At 47.2% G+C, this 19,201-nt stretch overlaps 2 protein-coding genes across 2 annotated transcripts; one reads left to right on the top strand and one right to left on the bottom strand.

Moving 5' to 3' along the window:
* Positions 1-1,505: 1,505 nt before the first annotated feature.
* On the bottom strand, positions 1,506-10,744 carry POFUT1 (protein O-fucosyltransferase 1). The gene is made up of 7 exons (XM_040436310.1): positions 10,416-10,744; positions 8,950-9,071; positions 8,677-8,859; positions 7,874-7,986; positions 3,764-3,956; positions 2,474-2,716; positions 1,506-2,210 (listed from the first exon to the last, which is right to left on the bottom strand). The coding sequence occupies exons 1-7, from the start codon at positions 10,549-10,551 to the stop codon at positions 2,022-2,024; spliced, it is 1,179 nt and encodes a 392-aa protein (XP_040292244.1). The 5' UTR covers positions 10,552-10,744; the 3' UTR covers positions 1,506-2,021.
* Positions 10,712-17,270, top strand: PLAGL2 (PLAG1 like zinc finger 2). The gene is made up of 4 exons (XM_040436309.1): positions 10,712-10,846; positions 13,862-13,928; positions 15,233-15,530; positions 16,143-17,270. The coding sequence occupies exons 3-4, from the start codon at positions 15,304-15,306 to the stop codon at positions 17,242-17,244; spliced, it is 1,329 nt and encodes a 442-aa protein (XP_040292243.1). The 5' UTR covers positions 10,712-10,846; positions 13,862-13,928; positions 15,233-15,303; the 3' UTR covers positions 17,245-17,270.
* Positions 17,271-19,201: the final 1,931 nt, after the last annotated feature.

Raw genomic sequence — 19,201 nt, 5'->3', positions numbered from 1 at the left:
ACACAACTGCTGCACAATACAAATGCATTATAATATACTTTCTATGTTAGAACGTATATTATATTACACCCCTCAGTAAGTCACACCTATCGATAGCACACCTATACCAGTCCTTAAAAGGACTTTTGTGGCCCTATTAGCTAGCGTTTGGTGTCCCTAACAGTCTGTCCCTGCTCCACACAGCAACCTCTCCCTACACTGGCAAAAGACTGAATGTAAAATGGCTGCCAGATCAGGTAGGGGGTATGTCCATGTGCTGAAACGTCTCAATTGGCTGTCCTGTACCACCTGATGGATGTCATGGGTCAAAGTTCTACACAATGTAAAAGAATATGGCACCGGGGGACATCGCCATATGTTCGCCCATTCGGCGAACCGCGAACGAGCAAACTTCGCCGCGTAACAACCATTGGGCGAACCGCAAGGCTATCTCTAGCCTTTATCAGTGTGGTCCACGGTAAGCAGTCCAACTGTTCCTGTGTCTCATTCAAAGAAATCTGGACTAGGGCACCACAGGCCAACTAGTTTTTGCAGCTTAGCCTCCCTCTATACCTGAAAGGGGTTGTCCCACAAAAAATATTCTATAGTTTTCAATAAAATGTGTCTGTATAGCGCCACTTGCTGTTTGATCATTTTCTTATTTCTTTGTCCTGCTCACTGAGATGGCCGCACATGCTCAGTTTCATCCTTCAACTGCCTCCTGAGCTGTGATAGGTAGAGCATGGACACGCCCCCTTAGCTGCAGCAGAAAAGACACTCCCCTTGAGCTGTCAGCTTGATATAAATCTAGCAGAGCAATGAATATAAAATACAAGGGTTGCCATTCATTGACAGGAAGTAGAGATCTTTGAGATTGGTAAAACCATCTCAATTTACCCTAAAGACAGATACATTGCGCAAATGTAAAAAATGTTTTATTAAAGAAATAATTAAAAAATAATCGGACTATGTCACAAGAATTATGTGCCTGCAACTTTAATTACTGGACATGTTCTGCTCGGTAAGTGCCCCCCTGCACCGCAGACCCCTGCTATAGACGCCTCTTTGGGTTGTAGCTTCTGGTCACATTCGCCTCAAAGGATGGGCAGCTCTTTCATCTACCGGATCCAGCGACTCTTGATGGGAAGTTCGTAAGAGGATGCAATTGTCAGGCCTTATGTACCCACAATGGGAATGTGTCACCCTTTACAAATGGCCATCTGTACTCAATGAACAGCCCCTTAAAAGGGGTTGTCTGATTTCAGGAGAAAACCAGACAACCCTCAGGATCCACCTGCGCTAAAGAAGCAATAAGTACTTACCTGAAAGATCCTGCGCCGGTGCTCCGGTTCTCCCGGCAGGGCACGAAGTCAACAACACAAGACCAAAGCAGCCAATCGCTAGCCCCAGTAGGGCACCAGAGAAGACAAGTGATTGGTTCCAGCGGTCATGTATTGTCACCGCTGCAGCCGGATAAATAAAGCCTGGCCGGGAGAACCGAAGAGGCGGTGCATGATTTGTCAGGTAAGTACTTACCACTTCTTTAGAGCAGGTGGATCCCAAGGGTTGTCTGGTTTCAGAAACCAGACAACCCCTTTAAAATTCCCATAGGGGAGGAGCAAATGAAGTGCCACACCCCTCAGTATACCTTTTCAAACTGTGAAAATTGGCAAGAAGGCTCATGGGTTGAAGTTTCCTTGCCCATAGACTTGGAGATCACTTCCATAATGTGGCAACCTTATGTGTGTACAAAGGGAGTCATTTTCTGGATGCAAGTGTACCACTTAGCTGGCTTTGTCAGGGCCTTACTCAAGAGGAATGTCCCTTTAAGCAGAATAAGAAAACATTATAAGGCATATATGGATCTGTGGCCCCAAGGTGAGGAACTCAGCAGTTGGACCCTCTCTGATCAGACACTGAAGGCATAAGGCAGCAATCTCCAGGGGTCCTCCAGGTGAGCATTAGAACCTCCTTTGCTGTTTGTCAGGGGTCGAGTATCTTGGACCACAGGCCCCGGCAAGGACCATCACTGCCTCACTTCCTCATAGCTCATCCGTCTTCCTAACCACAGAGTCCATCCCAAAGAATGAGGAGGGCTTCCCCTGAATATCACGCTCCCTCTTCACAAATGCTGTGAATGAGGACACGCAGTTCCCGATAAAGTGATCAGACTGGCCAAGAATATAAAGATCTATTTGGGCCACGTCTGGTTGCAAGCTCACAACTTTCACCTACATGAAAAAGGAAAAACAGAAGTTGAAATACATTTCTAGTCACTTCCAGAGCTGCATTCAGAATTCTGCTGCTTTTCTATCAGATCTCAGGTTGCACAAATTACATCTCGCTGACGCCCCCTGTGGGTTTGTATAAAAATACATTGTAACATACTCAGTAATTGAATTTTATGCATTTTTGTGAAAGTAGCTTTGGATGTGACTGGAGCATAAGGTGTTATGTAGCTTGATGATGCTAAGGGGCTGTGAAGTCCGCTCACCTTCTCCCCCACAGCCTTCTGTAGTTCAGCAGTGTAAGACGTGGAGTCAGTAGCTATATATACGGATCTTGCTTTGGTCCTCTTCACCCAGTGCAGCAGCGCCCGCTTGATCTCCTTGAGGTCGGGTAGACACATGTTCATGGTAAGCAGCTTTGCCTTCTGACGGTCGTATCCAACGCACTGAGGGGAAGCCATAAAATGTGATCCAGCCGTACCGTCCTTCAGCATCTTACAAGCGTTAACCTGTAGGAGGAAGAGAGAAAAGACGTGGCTAAGAGCCAAGGATACAGATACCTAAATATCAAACTGCCTACAAAATAGGGCGCTGTTATGGCATTGCGCTATCCTTTTCCCACTGCAGCTCTCTACTAAGAACATGCTGAGAACTGGACAACTGCAAAATTACATACCAAAGGGCTACCACTCAGCTTTTCTGGCTTGTTATACAATGTGTCCCTCGATTCCATCCTGCTAAATAATCAGGCAAATCTGCCAATCAGTAGTCTGGGAAAGCTGAGTGATAACCAAATATGGCTGTGGTTACAGCTCCTTCAAGGTCTGTCACCCAACTTTTCATGGAGTCCTTCTACTATTAAAGAGTCTGAGAAAGCTGGGTGACAACCCCCATCTACAAAAGCTTTAATGTCATCCAGCTTTCTGATGAATAAGTAAGAATTCTGCTCAGCAGTTTATTAGTTAAAACCATTTCTGAGAAGCCTGGTTTAACAGGGGCAGACTGGCTATAGAACATACAGGGAAATTTCCTGGTGGCTGCCGGTCGGGTACATGGCAATCTGATGCTCTCAGCATTAATTAATGCTAGGAGAATCTGGTACTTATGCACCTGGCTGGCAGAAGAAAGTGTCCTCCTGCGTTCTGTATTTCCGTCCTCAGGACGGTGATCGTGTTGGATGCTGCGGCGACGGCAGTATTTTGTGCTGCACCGTGGTATTTGGTTCTGCAGGGGCGGTATTTTGTACTACACTTCAGCATTGCTCATATAGGTCCTGCCTTCTGTCAATTTGGACCTGCCTACAACATGGAACCACTTTAGGTGTTTTTTTTCCAGGGCCACTTTAAGTTCCTAGGTTTGCCCCTTTCAGGTTAACAACACTGATGGCTGTCAATACAGATTTGCTACACAACCTTCCAGAGATCCTAAATAAGAAATCTGCATAGCAGTGAAATAAGGGGAGGAGATGCAGATCCAGATTTTTGCAGAATTTTTTTTTATGGTCCCTGCAAGGAGCACTTCTTATACAGTTACACTGCCAGTCAGTAAATTCTCACCCAGTCAGAGCCGATCCTCAGATGGGCCCCCACATATGGTCTGATGAGCAGGGCTTCAATTTGCTTCTCTCCTTCTTGAACCATTTTTTCAGACCAGACTATATACTTCTGTAAATTCCTGTGCTCTTCCAGTACTGGAAACTGTGCTGGTGCCCCTGGGAGGGCGAGGACGGGGTGAGTGGAAGCAGGATACCTGCCAAATTCAGATGAATGTCAGGACATTTATATACGGTATACGGAACATTACTGCTGCAGCCAAACAATACGTCACTGGCAGCAGATCAGAACTTTTTTCCAGCTCCTACATTGTATGCAACAATGCAATATTAAAAGGGGCTATCCCATGACTAATGCAAAAAATTTAAATCAGACATCATATAGAACATGACAACCTCTTTCTAACAAAGCTAGAACCAGCCCTGTACCTCACATGGATCCAGAGATCTCCTCATTCATTGCTCTGCTAGATTTATATCAAGCTGACAGCTCAAGGGGAGTGTCTGTTCTGCTGCAGCTAAGGGGGCGTGTCCATGCTTTACCTATCACAGCTCAGGAGGCGTGTCCATGCTTTACCTATCACAGCTCAGGAGGTTGTTGAAGGGTGAAACTGAGCATGTGCGGCCATCTCAGTGAGCAGGTCAAAGAAATAAGAAAAAAATAAAACAGGAGGTGCTATACAGATACATTTTATTGAATAACTCAGTGGCTATGCTAAATTTTTAATTACATGGAATTACAATATTCAGATCCAGGTGCTGGCTTGAAAAGTGTAGAATATATTTCATGGGACAACCCCTTTAAATGGCAGCATTAGAAAGTGCAACTTGTCCCACTAAAAACAAGCCCTCATACAGCTATGTGAACAGAAAAATAAAGTTATGACCCCGAGAAAGGCAGGGAGTGAAAAACTAAAAAACGGGGTTCAAAGGGTTAAACACTTTTGCAATAAATAACCCTTTCCCTGACAAGGACATAGAAGCACCTGCCCTTTCATGGTTGGAGATTCCCTGTATGGAAATTAGACACGCGACCCCCGGCATGCACCATAAAACCAAGTGTGGAAGTTCTCTGTGGATCAGTTTCAGTCTGAATCCACCTTAGAATGGAAAAATCAAGCGATCTGGGCGACTCCAAATGAGGCATGTTCATCGGTATTTGATAAGCTGGGGCAGTATTTAAAAAACTGCCAACCTGGTGGAGGTTTATTGTGCAATGGTGTCGAAGGGTGTGATTGAGGACAAACATCCAGTGGACGGAAACAACAGGTCGATGAAATGGATCAGAGGAGGATGTCAAGAAGGCAGTGGAAGCGGAATGGACGTATTACTGGTCCTGACACTGGATGAGGTAGAACAGCAATTAGTTTGTGTGCCATTGCCGAGGCAAGACTCCGATGAGTTTTCCATCTGGATGCGATGCGTCGGACCGAATCCTGACCCATTCATTTCAAATGGGTGCATTTACGTGAGCATTGTTTATCACTGATCATCTCTGCATTTATGAAAAAATAAATAAAAAATAATAATAAATGCAGCATGTTCTATATTACACGTTTTTCCCTTGCCCCTTAAAAGTGAATGGGGCTTACGTGAACAATGGAAGGCATCCAGATGCAATGCGTTTTTCGCTGATGGCAGCTAGGAGATGTTGAGTGTTATTCTTCCATTTTTCTTCACATCAAAAACGGACTGCATCCACATGGAAAGAAAAATTGTAGGCAATTGCAGACAAACCTGTTTAAAATTACGTGCGAAACCATCCGTTTTTCACTGAACATACTGACACGTTCAGTATTGCTTATGTGAAAGAAGCCTAAGAGCACAAAAATTGGGTCTCTGAGCCATGGAATAATTCAAGTTTTCTGTTGCACCATGCCGATGGGAGGGTGAGGATCTGCAAGAGCCAGCATGAATCAACGAGCCCTTCCTGCCAACAATTCAGACTGGTGGCGGTGCAGTAATGGTGTGGGGGATGTTTTCTTGGCACACCCTGGGTCCTCTGATACCTGTTGATGGACATTTAGACAGTAGGGTTTACCTAAGTATTGTGGCCGAACAACTTTATCTCCTCATGGCATCCGTTTTCCCTATGGCAGAAGGAAACTTTAGGCAGAACAATGCACCATGCCACAATGGTTTTGTAAAGTCATGGATTGGTTCCACACAGGGGCAGACTTGCCATAGACCCTAGAGCAGGGGTGCACAACCTTTTCTGGTTAGGGGCCACATTGTCAGACTGAAGAATCCCAAGGGCCGAAAATAAAAGTTAAAGGGATATTACCAACTGAAATATTGTATTTATGGCATATTGTACATACAGTATATACTATAAATGTCTGGTTTACACCTACATGATTCCCATCTAATGGGAAAATACATGAAAAATGCATGTGAGCAGCCACAAGACATAGACATAATTGTCTGTCACCAGCTGGTTGGGGGCCGCACAGAATGATATGAAGGGCCGCATGTGGCCCCCGGGCCGCAGGTTGTGCACCCCTGCCCTAGAGGGAAGTTTCCCGGTGGGCTGATGCCCAGGGAGGTAACCCAGACCCTCCTTACTGCCGCTGGTCAAGTACATAATGATCCGATGCTCTTAGCGGTAATTAACGCTGGGAGCATCAGGTACTCCTGTACCTGGCCGAAGGCTCCAGGTGCCCTCCTGAATGGCTGTCCACAGGACGGTGATACTGTTGAATACTGCAGCGGGGCGTGGGAGGAGGTGGCTCCATATCTTAATTAGAGACAACTGGAGAACAAAATGTGTATCTACTGATGGCCACCACAGAGGGACAGCTTCTAGTGTGCACTGTGGTATTTAGTTCTACTGGGGCAGTATTTTGTGCTGCAGTATGGTATTGCAGACCCCCGCCTACTTGCGTCAGCTCCATCTACTTGTGTTGCCCCGACTTCTATCAATTTAGACAAGTCTACAGCATAGGGGCCACTTTTTTTTTTTTCAGGGCAACTTTAAGTTCCCAGTCTGCCCCTGGTTCCAGAACATGACAGCGAGTTTTTCTTACTTTGCTGGCCTTCACAGTCCCCAGATCTTAATCCTATAGATAGAGCATCTCTGAGATAAGTAGAATGGGCTGTTCAATATATCCTATTTGTGGCAACTAAAAGAAGACATCATGTCCCCATGGGTCAATATTCCTGCAGAACGATTACAACCCTCAGTGTAATCTTTGAAGTTCTGAAGGCAAAAAAAGGAGGTCCAACGCTCTACTAAAAGGGTGTCTCTAATAAAAAGAGGCCATTCAGTGCAGGTCATAGATCCCAGCAGGAAAGCACATTAGTAGCTGAGGACATATCAGAGATAGTGTTACTATTAAAGGCTTTAGCTCAAGTTTGATCATGGCTAAAGACAAATCTCAGCTTTAAAACAAGACTAGGATTGTGTCTCTTGCCTAAATTGAAGCAGGTGAAGTAAAACTACATATATTGTTCTGGTATCTGTTCAAAGAGTGGAGACCTGCTGATAGCCTGCAGGGAGAGACAAAAGATCTGTGGTCCTCCTCCTGTCACCGTGTGGCTTCAGACCATGTTATTTCACCCCACCCCACATTGATGGTTGTGTGTTTGGTGTGACTGATTTGACAATACAATTCAGACACTGGTAAAAGTCCCGTTGTGGAGTCAATAAATTACCTAATTAACGCTCATCTTCTCACCTATTTTCTGGGAAAAATGCATCCCCTTACTAAGGCATACAGTAGTTGGTATGTAGGAACTCTGCACAAAGTTATTTTTTTTTTTTTTTCTGCTGGGATACTACTTTTAGCCTCAAATATAAATTTATATGCTTTTTCTAATGAAAAAAATAATTTAAAAAAAAATTAAAAAAAAAAAAAAATCACACTTTTAATGCGAAATTACATGAAGGTGGCTGCGAGTATGAAGTGCTGAGTGACATTTTCACAATGCGCCTGGTGTCTTCTTTTAGAAAACGTGCAAACCCTCGTCATTGAAAGGGCTCAAGCCATGATCTGACTGCTTTTGGGCAAAAAAAAAAAAGGAAATTCTTAACCAGAAACGGGCTCAAAACTTACTAACACTTGCATGTTGAGAAGAGGAAGGTGTTCAGTAACACATTTCCCTTGTCACTCACCGGTTCAGCCAAGTATCTTTGTAATAAGCACTAAAATTAATGCCATCAAAAAGCTCCGAGCGTGCAAAGTCCACATGGAAATGATCCCAGAAAGGACCAAACGGGTTCCCATCCTGGAAGAAATATACAAGGACGATTAAAGGGGCTGTTCACCCATACAAAACAGGACAAGTTGTGTCAAGATATCGCTGTTACATGTTATGGCGCCCCCTGCTGTTCTTTTGATTCCCTCTCAGAACATCCAGCCAATGCTGGTGGTCACTCCTACTCAGAAGCTCAGTTCCACCATCCGGCTCCTCTTGTACAGGCAGCACAGTAAATCCTGCTATTGTGCAGGCCAATGCACTATATTTGGCAGACGTTATGAGGAGGTAATCCAAGTAACAGCAGGGGGCGCCATAAGTATGTAATAGCAATAATAAACAATAACAATGTAATGGCAGTTTTTAGAGCAATAGGCCTCATGCACACTGCTGTATTTTTGGTCTGCATCCGATGCCATCCCACAAAAAAGATAGAACATGTCCTGTTCTTGTCCGTTTGGAAGAGGACAATAGGCATTTTTAATATAGGGCAGGATGGGCACAGCTGGTATCCTTATTTTGCGAACCACAAAATGGATAACGTCGTGTGCATGGAGCCTTAGAACCATTGGAGGCTAGTGGTAGTAGTCCATGACATGCAATGAGACAACAGTGATCAGGTGCCCCATTCCTAGGTGACAAACCTCTTTGGCGGAACACAATTAGGAGAGATCCATGGCATCAAAGCAGCGAAGCCGACTACTAGGCCCAACAGCTCACCTTCATGGGGCAGCTCTTTTTATCAGGGCTCCTCTGAGCAGCTGCGGTGAAACAGTAAGCCACGCGCCTCTCAGCGGGCCAGTACTTGGTGGCACGCGTCTCCATGAAGTCTTCCATACTCATCACTCTGTGGTACTGGCGGAGAGGGGCCAGCTGGAAAAACTCTTCAAAAGATACATGTACCTGTAAAGGAGCCAGTGCCAATCAATGCCAATCCATCAATACAGTGACATCCACATCATGGTTGCCAGGTCACTAATTCTCACCACTTACGTTAGTGTATGGAGGACGATGGTGGTTGTAAACAATCCATGGCGGGACAACCAGGGTCCGATTCACCATCTTGGCAAAGGCTAGAGAGCCGAGGAAGTGATCCGCTTGATTGCCGAACCTCCCTGCGCAAGGTAATGAAAACCACTACTGAGTGACATGATGATAGTACCGTTTCAGTATTCTGCACCCAAAGGCTTTCACAACTGCTTATACGTGATTGCTTAAACACTCTGCGCTGCTGCAGCATGCAATGCACACATCCTCTGTTCAGTGGATACACCAGCGTCTCCCGGAGTATAATAAGCAGCAGTAAAATCTGTGTGTCTGGAGCAAGAGGAGGATTGGCAGCCAAGTGGAGCAGGACTGGGTGGAGATGCCCCTGAGGGCAAGAGAAAGAAGGGAGGAGGACAAGAATGACCAAACATCATTACAGTATATAGCGGCTCAATTCATGAAGACACTGTCCACCCCCCCACCATCACACAAACACATACAGAAAGAGGTCAATTTGGGGAGTGCCCCAGACGCAAACCTGGAAAGGGCCCAGCGTACAGGGTGTCTACCCACAAGAGAGGTTTCATTAAACAAAGTGTCTACCCTTCTGGAAAGGATTCAATGCTCTGGGTGCCCCCTTCCCAATCTGCAAAGTACTCCATCATCCCGAGGGGACTCTGCGCGCTGGGCGCCCCCCTTTCCCCGGAGAGGACTCTGCGCGCTGGGCGCCCCCCTTTCCCCGGAGAGGACTCTGCGCGCTGGGCGCCCCCCTTTCCCCGGAGAGGACTCTGCGCGCTGGGCGCCCCCCTTTCCCCGGAGAGGACTCTGCGCGCTGGGCGCCCCCCTTTCCCCGGAGAGGACTCTGCGCGCAGGGCGCCCCCCTTTCCCCGGAGAGGACTCTGCGCGCTGGGCGCCCCCCTTTCCCCGGAGAGGACTCTGCGCGCTGGGCGCCCCCCTTTCCCCGGAGAGGACTCTGCGCGCTGGGCGTCCTCCTTTCCCCGGAGAGGACTCTGCGCGCTGGGCGTCCCCCTTTCCCCGGAGAGGACTCTGCGCGCTGGGCGTCCCCCTTTCCCCGGAGAGGACTCTGCGCGCTGGGTGTCCCCCTTTCCCCGGAGAGGAGTCTGCGCGCTGGGCGCCCCCCTTTCCCCGAGAGGACCCTGCGCGCTGGGCTCCCCCCTTTCCCGGAGAGGACCCTGCGCGCTGGGCGCCCCCCTTTCCCAGAGAGGACCCTGCGCGCTGGGCGTCCCCCTTTCCCGGAGAGGACCCTGCGCGCTGGGCGTCCCCCTTTCCCGGAGAGGACCCTGCGCGCTGGGCGTCCCCCTTTCCCGGAGAGGACCCTGCGCGCTGGGCGTCCCCCTTTCCCCGGAGAGGACTCTGCGCGCTGGGTGTCCCCCTTTCCCGAGAGGTTCAGCAGTGTTCAAGTTGTCCCCCTGAAGAGGACTCAGTGTACAGGGTGTTCCCTCCAGACTTACCCATGCAGGGGCAGTATAGCAGATACCCGGCCGGGTCCCATTCCTGCTCCGCCTGATGCAGTCCCGGGAGGGTTAGGAGCAGGAGGAGAATAAGCGTCTCCATCACGGCCGGAAGCATTCCCCCGGGCGCCGCCATGTTAGCGGAGGCAGAGTAGAGCCCGTTCTAGAGGAACCGCCATGTTGGTGGAGGCAAGTGAGTGACTGGGAGGCCTTGACACGCTGGGACCCCGGGCCGGTCCTCAGGGAGCACTGTCACCGCAGTGGAAGCTCTGCCGTCCGCCGTGCAGCCGTCTTCTGCTCCGGGGAGCCTCCCGTTAGCCCCTGTCCTATCCACGCCGCAGCGACACGTCACTCCCAGCATCCTCCGCGGACATCAGCTCCGTCCTGCGGCCTCGGGGGATAACGGAACCGGCGGGAAGTGGAATAACGGGGTACGTACAGCGCCCCGGCATAAAGAACCGGTGTCCCGACCCATATCATCACCTCTTGCCCGGTATTATCACCCCCCGACCCTGCACCCCAAAATCCAACACACCCATCATATGTGCACCTAGTATCCCTCCTGCCAGCCCCTTATACACATGTGCACCCTAATACAATCTGCCCCTCATTATACCTGGGTGCATAGAGCATCAGGGGTGCATTTCCAGATCTCAGCCCAAAACCCCAACATTCACAGAGCCCTGAACCCCCTAACCCATAAACGCTGTTCAGATGTCAGATTTGGAGTTTTTTTTCCGTGCTGAACGCGGATTCTGAAGGTAAGTTCACACGGATTCCTTCTATGTGGATCTTGGTGCCGATTCCGCAGCCAAAAAATGCTTGCAAATACCCTCTATTGATTTCAATGGGAAAACCGCATGCTAATTTTTTACACTGCCGTTTTTTCCCCCGCTAGCAGCGTGGAAAAAAAGAAGCGACATGTTTGTTCTCGGTGTGGATTTCACATCGAATCCACCAATAAACTGTCAGGGTTAAAAACCACGTAAAAAAAACTGCATCTGAAAAACATCAAAAACTGCATCTGAAAAAACCACGAGGAATCCTGAAGCAGAGAAAAAACTCATATACCCCGAAACCCTCTATATACCCCATATACAGTGCTGCCCATAATTAGTCATACCCCTGGCAAATTTTGACTTAAAGTTAGAAGTTTTATTCAACCAGCAAGTCATTTTTTGACGAGAAATGACATAGGTGTCTCCCAAAAGATAACAAGACGATGTACAGGAGGCATTATTGTGGGGAAAAAAACATTTCTCAGCTTTTATTTACATTTGAGCAAAAAATACAAGATGTTCCTCACTGTGGAAAATCTCAGAGGACGTGGTCGGAAGCCAAAAGTGACACCTGTGCTGGCCAGGAGGATAGAGAGGTGAAGAAAGAATCCAAGGATCACCACCAAGGCCATCCTGGTGAATCTGGGCTCTGCTGGTGGCAATGTCTCAAGGCCGACAATCCAACGGACACTGCGCAATGCAGACCAAGGAGGACGCCACTTCTTCAGATAAGGCACACAAAAGCTCGCTTGGCCTTTGCAAAAGCTCATCTGGACAAAGAAGACTTCTGGTCTTCTGTGTTATGGTCAGATGAAACAAAAATTGAATTGTTTGGTCACAATGATGTTTCCTTCATTTGGCGTAAAAAAGGAGAAGCCTTCAACCCAAAGAACACCATCCCCACTGTCAAACATGGTGGTGGGAACCTAATGCTTTGGGGGTATTTTTCAGCCAGTGGACCAGGGAACCTAATCACAGTAAACGGCACCATGAAAAAAGAGCAACACATGAGGATTCTCAATGACAACATCAGGCAGTCTGCAGAGAAACTTGGCCTTGGGCACCAGTGGACATTTCAGCATGACAATGACCCAAAACACACAGCAAAAGTGGTGAAAAAATGGTTAGTAGACAACAACATTAACGTTTTGGAGTGGCCCAACCAGAGTCCAGACTTGAATCCAATAGAGAATCTGTGGAGGGAGCTAAAGATCAGGGTGATGGCAAGAAGACCCTCCAACCTGAAAGATTTGGAGCTCATTGCTAAAGATGAATGGGCAAAAATACCTGTGGAGACATGCAAAAAGCTGGTCTGCAATTATAGGAAGCGTTTGATTGCTGTAATAGCCAATAAAGGCTTTTCTATTGATTATTGAGAAGGGTATGAATAATTGTGGACTGGACACTTTTTTGCTCAAATGTAAATAAAAGCTGAGAAATGTTTTTTTCCCACAATAATGCCTCTTGTACATCGTCTTATTATCTTTTGGGAGACACCTATGTCATTTCCCATCAAGAAATTACTTGCTGGTTGAATAAAAGTAACTTTAAGTCAAAATTTGCCAGGGGTATGAATAAATATGGACAGCACTGTATAATCAACTATCCCCCAACACTACACATAGCTCATATACAATCATACAAGACCAACCACCTATACACCAGAAATTCCACATAAAATCATACGAGACCCCCCTCCCCATAAAATCATACATCTCCTCATATACAACCATCATACAAGTTATAAAAAAATAAAAACAAATTAAAGTGTAACTGTCATTATTTTTTTTTATTTTGTAATGTGTAGGTGCAGTGATACTTAATATACTTTAATTACTGAAATCTTACATTTCTAGTAGAAAAATAGCTCTAAAGTGGCCGATTTTGAGCCTTAGCAACGCTCCTCTGTCTTCTGTTTACATAACACAGTCAGTGTTAGCAAGTCTCCACAGTGATGTAAACAGAAGACAGAGGAGCGTTGCTAAGGCTCAAAATCGGCCACTTTAGAGCTATTTTTCTACTAGAAATGTAAGATTTCAGTAATTAAAGTAGAATACAAAAATGGTCAGTATCACTGCACCTACACATTACAAAAAAAAAAAAAAATATATTTCAAACCAGCACCTGGCTCTCAATACTTGCCATGGAGTTATTTAATGAAATGTATCTGTATAGCGCCATCTGCTGTTTGTGCTTCTTATTTCTCTCTCCACCTCACTGGGGTGGTCGCGCATGCCCAGTTCCATGATATTCCTGCTGTTAGAACCTGTGACAGTTAAACCTTATTCACACATCAGTCATTGTGAGCCCAAACCAGGATTGGAGCCTCCACAGGGATAAGGTATAAGGGAAAGATCTGCACCTGTTCTTTGTTTAGAGCCGAACCTGGTTTTGGATCACAATCGCTGATGGAAATCACTGACCGAACACTGACGTGTGAATGAGGCATTACAGGGAGAGAGCAAAACAGCAGAAAGGGCACACCCCCTGAGCTGTCAGGCTGATATAAATCTAGTAGAGCAATGAATGGGGAGATCTCTGGATCCATGTGAGGTACAGGGCTGGTTCTAGCTTTCTTAGAGAGATTGTCATGTACTGTATGGTGCCTAATTTACATCAAACACAGTACGACCCCTTTAAGGCCGATTAATGAGTCTTCTCTTGCAGGTTGGAAGATGGTGAGAAGTCTCCTGCGCTGTCTCCCGGAGGGGTGATCCCAGATGTTCAGCAGCAGGTAAGAGCTCCCCCATCTCATGTCATCATCACCTCCACACGTGCAGCCCCTACAGCGGATGTTGCTAAACTTTCTTACAGCATACGTCATATGACAATTTAGCTTTTCAGGAGACTATAAAGGTTAAAGGGGTTATCCAAAGTCTAAAACATGCCCCCAATGCCCGGACCCCTCATATAGATTATGCTTACCCCGACACCCACACTGCTCCTGATCTCCGCACGCCGGTCGCTGCATCTCCCCGTTTCGCGGATCAAAACATCCGGCGATGGGGGGGAACAGCCAATGGCAGGCCGTGATGGGGACGAGCCTCCCTAGAAATGCGGGTGACGCTAGGGAGACTCGTCCCTATCGTGGCCTGCTATTGGCTGCTCCCCCCGTCGCACAGATCAAAACAGCGGTGGCCGTGGGGGATCAGGAGCAGGTGCCGGGGAGCAGGTAAGTATAATCTATATGAGGGCCCGGGCATTGGGGGGCATGTTTTAGACTTTGGATAACCCCTTTAAGTGATAACCCATTTGAAAGCTTTAATGGTGACAAAACCCAGCTCAGCAGTTTGATATCTGTTTCCTGGAAAGCTGGGTGACAGTCATTATAGCTGCCGCTATGGCTTCCACCGGAGTCGTCACCTAACTTTGCTAGTTAGGCTACTTTCACACTTGCGCTTTCCCTTTCCGCTATTGAGATCCATCATAGGATCTCAATAGCGGGGGGAAAACGCTTCCGTTTTGTTCCCATTCATTGTCAATGGGGACAAAACTGAACAAAACAAATTGCACCAGAATGTGTTCCGTTTGGTTGCGTCCCCATCGCGGACAGAATAACTCTGCAAGCAGCGTTTTTCTGTCCGCCATGTGGTGCGGAGCAAGACGGATCCGCCCTGACACACAATGTAAGTCAATGGGGACGGATCTATTTTCTCTGACACAATAGAAAACGGATACGTCCCCCATTTACTTTCAATGGTGTTCATGACGGATCCGTCTTGGCTATGTTACAGATAATACAACTGGATGCGTTCATAACGGATGCAGACGGTTGTATTATCATGATGGACGCGTTTTTGCTGATCCATGACTGATCCAGCAAAAACGCTGGTGTGAAAGTAGCCATGCATGGCAAGTCTGCTCACAGTGATAAGGGGGATGATGTACCGAACAAGGACTCTAGGAGAGCTGGGTGACAACCATAGTTGAAGCTGAGATGTCAAAATTGTCATCCAGCTTTCCCAGGAACAGAAGGGTCAATCCAAGGACTTTGTTCTGTGTAACTGTAATGCCTCATTCTAACTGCTGTCCTTTTACCAGGATGGGCATTGCATTGGCACCGATGGGGAAATGACAGCCCACGTGGCGGTGTCACCAGTGGTTCTGCCATGAAGACGCTTTTCTTTGATGCTGCAAACAACGATCACAGCAGCGTGTGGAAAGTGGAGGCCAAGCCCCAGGAGGAGGGAGACCCAGCCCACCACAAGCTCCTGCATGAAGCCCCCAGACTGGATGCCCCTAACAGCGAGCAGGAAAGCCCACCCCTCCCTCGTAGGTTCACCTGCCCCCAGCTGCTCTGCGACAAGACGTTTGCATCCAAATACAAGCTGTGCAGGTACAGAGGCGAGCACCTACATCTTCTTTGTACCCCCAAACATGCTACCCATCGCCATCAGCAGCTCTGATTCATTAACCCATGAGATGGCGCCTAAGTGAACTCTAGTGTCCAGTGGTGGGGACAGGGAAATCTAGTGATAGGCAACTGCAGCTGACTGTTCTCAGGCAAGGGCTACACAGCAATTATTTCCATTTTTTTTTTTTTTTAAAGATCTCTGCTTGCTGTCAGTAAATTAGAGCATTCCCAGAACAAACCCATCAAGACCTAATGCTGCAAGTTACAAATCCATGCATTCTAGACAAAAACATTTATGTGAGGAGACCAGAAAAGTGTGCAGACCTAATATTTCTCACCGCTGAGGGTTTGTTACAATGCATCAGTACAGGTAAAGTGTATCAGTCTAGAGTGTTTGGCTCACAGAGCATTGCCTAGACTGAATATAATTGTGACAGACCCTCAGCTGTGAGACACGTTAGATCAGGATGGGTTTTAGAACTGAACAAGAGTGTTTACATTCCCTGGCAGCAAGCAGACGTATTAAAAATGGTGGTGAAGAATTGAATGCTATTGAACTTACAGTGTGACTACAGCTTCCTTTCTCGCCCACAGGCACATGGCCACTCACTCTATGCAGAAATCCCACCAGTGCTCACACTGTGGCAAAATGTTCCACCGGAAGGACCACCTAAAGAATCACCTGCAGACCCATAACCCCAACCGAGTGGCTCTGCAGTGCCCGGAGTGCAGCAAGAACTACAGCACCAAATATGGACACCGTCGCCACCTCGCCTTACATGCCATAGCCAGGGGAGACCTTAGCTGTGCCATATGCCTTCAGGTATTCCGAGACCGCCAGTCGGTGCTTGAGCACCTGAAGAGCCACAACCACCGGCCGTCCATGGGCAACCGAGAGAAGAAATACCCCTGTGAGCACTGCGATCGCTGCTTCTACACTCGTAAGGATGTGCGCCGCCACCTTGTGGTGCACACCGGTCGCAAAGATTTCCAGTGTCACTGCTGCGCCCAGATGTTCGGACGCAAGGACCACCTGACGAGGCACATGAAGAAGAGCCATTGCGAGGAAGCCCCTCGAATCAAGATAGAACCTGAAGACGACTTGAGCCACATGAGCTGCCAGTCGACAGTGGTGAAAGAAGAGTGGGGGCCAGTCATGTGCATGCAGCCAAGAGACATGATCCCCACAGGGATGTACACGACATCATTTCAGCCGATACCCAACGCTGGCCTTCCCCAGTCTTTAATGCCAACCTCATTGTCTTTAGGGCTTGGTTATCCCACCGAGAGCATGCCTGCCTTCTACACCGACCCATCTAACAGGTTCCAGTTCACGTCTACCTCATACCTCCCCAAAAGTGAAATGGATCCTTTCATTTCTGATGGGTCTGGGGGCCTGTCCCTCACCTCGCCTGAGCTAGCTCCATGTACGCCACAGGCCTCATTGGATGAGTCTTACCTCTCCGCCTTGTGCGATCCCTTGTCATCCAGTGTAGACTTCAGCCATTTCTTCAGCTTCTTGCCTGTCAGTCTCCCTCCTTGTAACCTCCCTTTACCCAACCCTGAGATATCCATGGGAGAAAATCAACAATTCCTAACATCTGGCAGCGGCTGTGGTGGAGATCTGCCCCTGCCTCATTTTACCTCAGACATTAACCCTACGACATTGCCTCAGTTTCACCAAGCCTTCAAGTAAACCTGGTGAGACCTTTTCTAGATTTTACCTCATATGATAACCGGAGACTTTAATTTTACCTCATATGATACCCGGAAACAACATCTTGGCAACTTTTTTTTTATTTTCTTACCATATTTTCAAGATAGATTTTTTTTAAATTTGTCTGGTTTTGAAGCTATATTCTTCGACAGAGCATCATACCTCAGGATCAGAGACTGTGCCATTCCACACTGTGTGGAAACCAGAACGATCCCCCTAAAATAAAAATTAAAAAAATGTGAAGATGGTGGCGTGTAGGGAGGAGCAGGGAAGATGGTGGACGACGTTCATCAAGCACAAGACTTGCGTCTACCTGTAAGATCTAAACAATTGCCGCCCTCTTCCCCGGCCACCTCGTCGGAATGGTCTTCTGAATAAGTACCCATTCCTGTCCTCTGTTACCGCATACCAGTGCCAAGTCTCATCTACCTCTTCCAGATCAGTGCCCGTATAGAGACAATTCCTTGCTGAGGAGACCGGTTGGAGCTGTCTCCAATGGGTTCGTTTTTTAATTTTGGTGGTAGCACCAACTTGTATTACCTCACTACGCCGTTTATAAGCTACTCCACAGAGCCCTGCTGCCCCCCCTCAGTGGGCTCTAGGAACGCCCACAGTATTCTTTAGCAGACCCTCTTTCTGACAACTATTTTTGAATTTATTTTGATGCTTTAGATATTGACCAGTTGTAGAAGTGGTGGCATCCAGTACCAGTCCTGACAAGCCTCCATGCCCAGATATTGACTAGTTGTAGAAGTAGTGGCATCCAGTACTAGTCCTAACAAGCCTCCATTCCCATTCTCTGTTTCAAGTAATGTTGGACAGGCTGGTTGCTAAGGAAATTAAAGAGCGGCTTTTACGGCAACATCCATAGCAACCAGACTCTGGATTGTCATTGTGCTGCTAAGGAAGACGAGGAAAAGCCATTTCCAATAGTTTGGAAAGTTTGCGGAGTCCTCCAATTGAAACCCCAGGGTAGTTCAGTGCCTTTTAATGTCAGTGACTGTGCAGGATGGGCAGATCGTGGATACTTCATGTTCGTATGTATAGTATTATAAGAACATATTGTGGTGTTCCAGTCCTAAAGCTCAATTAGTGTAAAATGAAAAGTTTTGCTACTTTCTAATATTCTTTTCCAATTCTTGATAGTTGTCAAGATCTCTGCTTGGTATCAGTGAATGGTAACCTACATGTTTACATTCTCCTCCTGTCAAGCTGATACAGGGGTAAGGGTAAAGCGTCGCTGATGCACACTAACGAGCCCTGTGGCCATTTTTATATTCACTGACACGAAACAGTGATTCTGAAAGTGGTTGGTAAGGGGGAGGCTATGAATCTGTCTAAAATAAAAACGGACAAGCAGTCACATCTTTCACTTCTTATGGTGCGCTGTGATTGGTCGCTCTGGACAAGAGTTTTTGTTTTGGACAGGATCATGTATCTCCCCCACAACGTGTTTTTATTTTACACTGATGATTTATGAGCTGCTGTTCTCTGTTAGCTGCTAAGTACCCGTCGGTGGGGCTATGCATTGCACACATTCCGCAGCTCCATATATTTGGGAATGTAATCAGGGGAAGCTTTGTACGATATCCGGCCATTTCTAGACACCAGCAGGCCGGGAATTTTGCAGAATCTTCTACATCAGTATCACGTGACCCGAGGCCATTTTCCGGGTCACTGGTGTCTGAGCGGTCCCAGTCCAGTTCACCAGGTGAGTTCAGCACTTATGCCGCTGGTACATAGGTGTACATGACATGTAGTGTATAATGTATAGAAGTACACCTGTCCCTTTCACAAGCTCAGTGATGTCTGCCTATGCTAATCCGCAAAGACCTTGTGTACAAAATGGCGACCTATACTTTTTCCAGATGGCCTGTTACAGTGACCCCCCCCCCATCACCTTCCCAATGAACTACTATAAGGAGTGGATAGGTGA

This window comes from Bufo bufo, chromosome 6, assembly GCF_905171765.1.
Source record: "Bufo bufo chromosome 6, aBufBuf1.1, whole genome shotgun sequence".
NCBI lineage: Eukaryota > Metazoa > Chordata > Amphibia > Anura > Bufonidae > Bufo > Bufo bufo.
This window is presented reverse-complemented; position numbering and strand designations above follow the sequence as displayed.

What these genes read in the sequence shown, in the direction of transcription:
- POFUT1 (XM_040436310.1), bottom strand. Translation starts at nt 10,551, where the DNA reads ATGGCGGCGCCCGGGGGAATGCTTCCGGCCGTGATGGAGACGCTTATT. An exon ending in GCTATACTGCCCCTGCATGG is followed by an intron (nt 9,072 to 10,415) that starts GTAAGTCTGGAG and finishes TACCTTGCGCAG; the next exon opens with GGAGGTTCGGCAATCAAGCG. An exon ending in ATCGTCCTCCATACACTAAC is followed by an intron (nt 8,860 to 8,949) that starts GTAAGTGGTGAG and finishes GCTCCTTTACAG; the next exon opens with GTACATGTATCTTTTGAAGA.
- PLAGL2 (XM_040436309.1), top strand. Translation starts at nt 15,304, where the DNA reads ATGAAGACGCTTTTCTTTGATGCTGCAAACAACGATCACAGCAGCGTG. An exon ending in TCCAAATACAAGCTGTGCAG is followed by an intron (nt 15,531 to 16,142) that starts GTACAGAGGCGA and finishes TCTCGCCCACAG; the next exon opens with GCACATGGCCACTCACTCTA.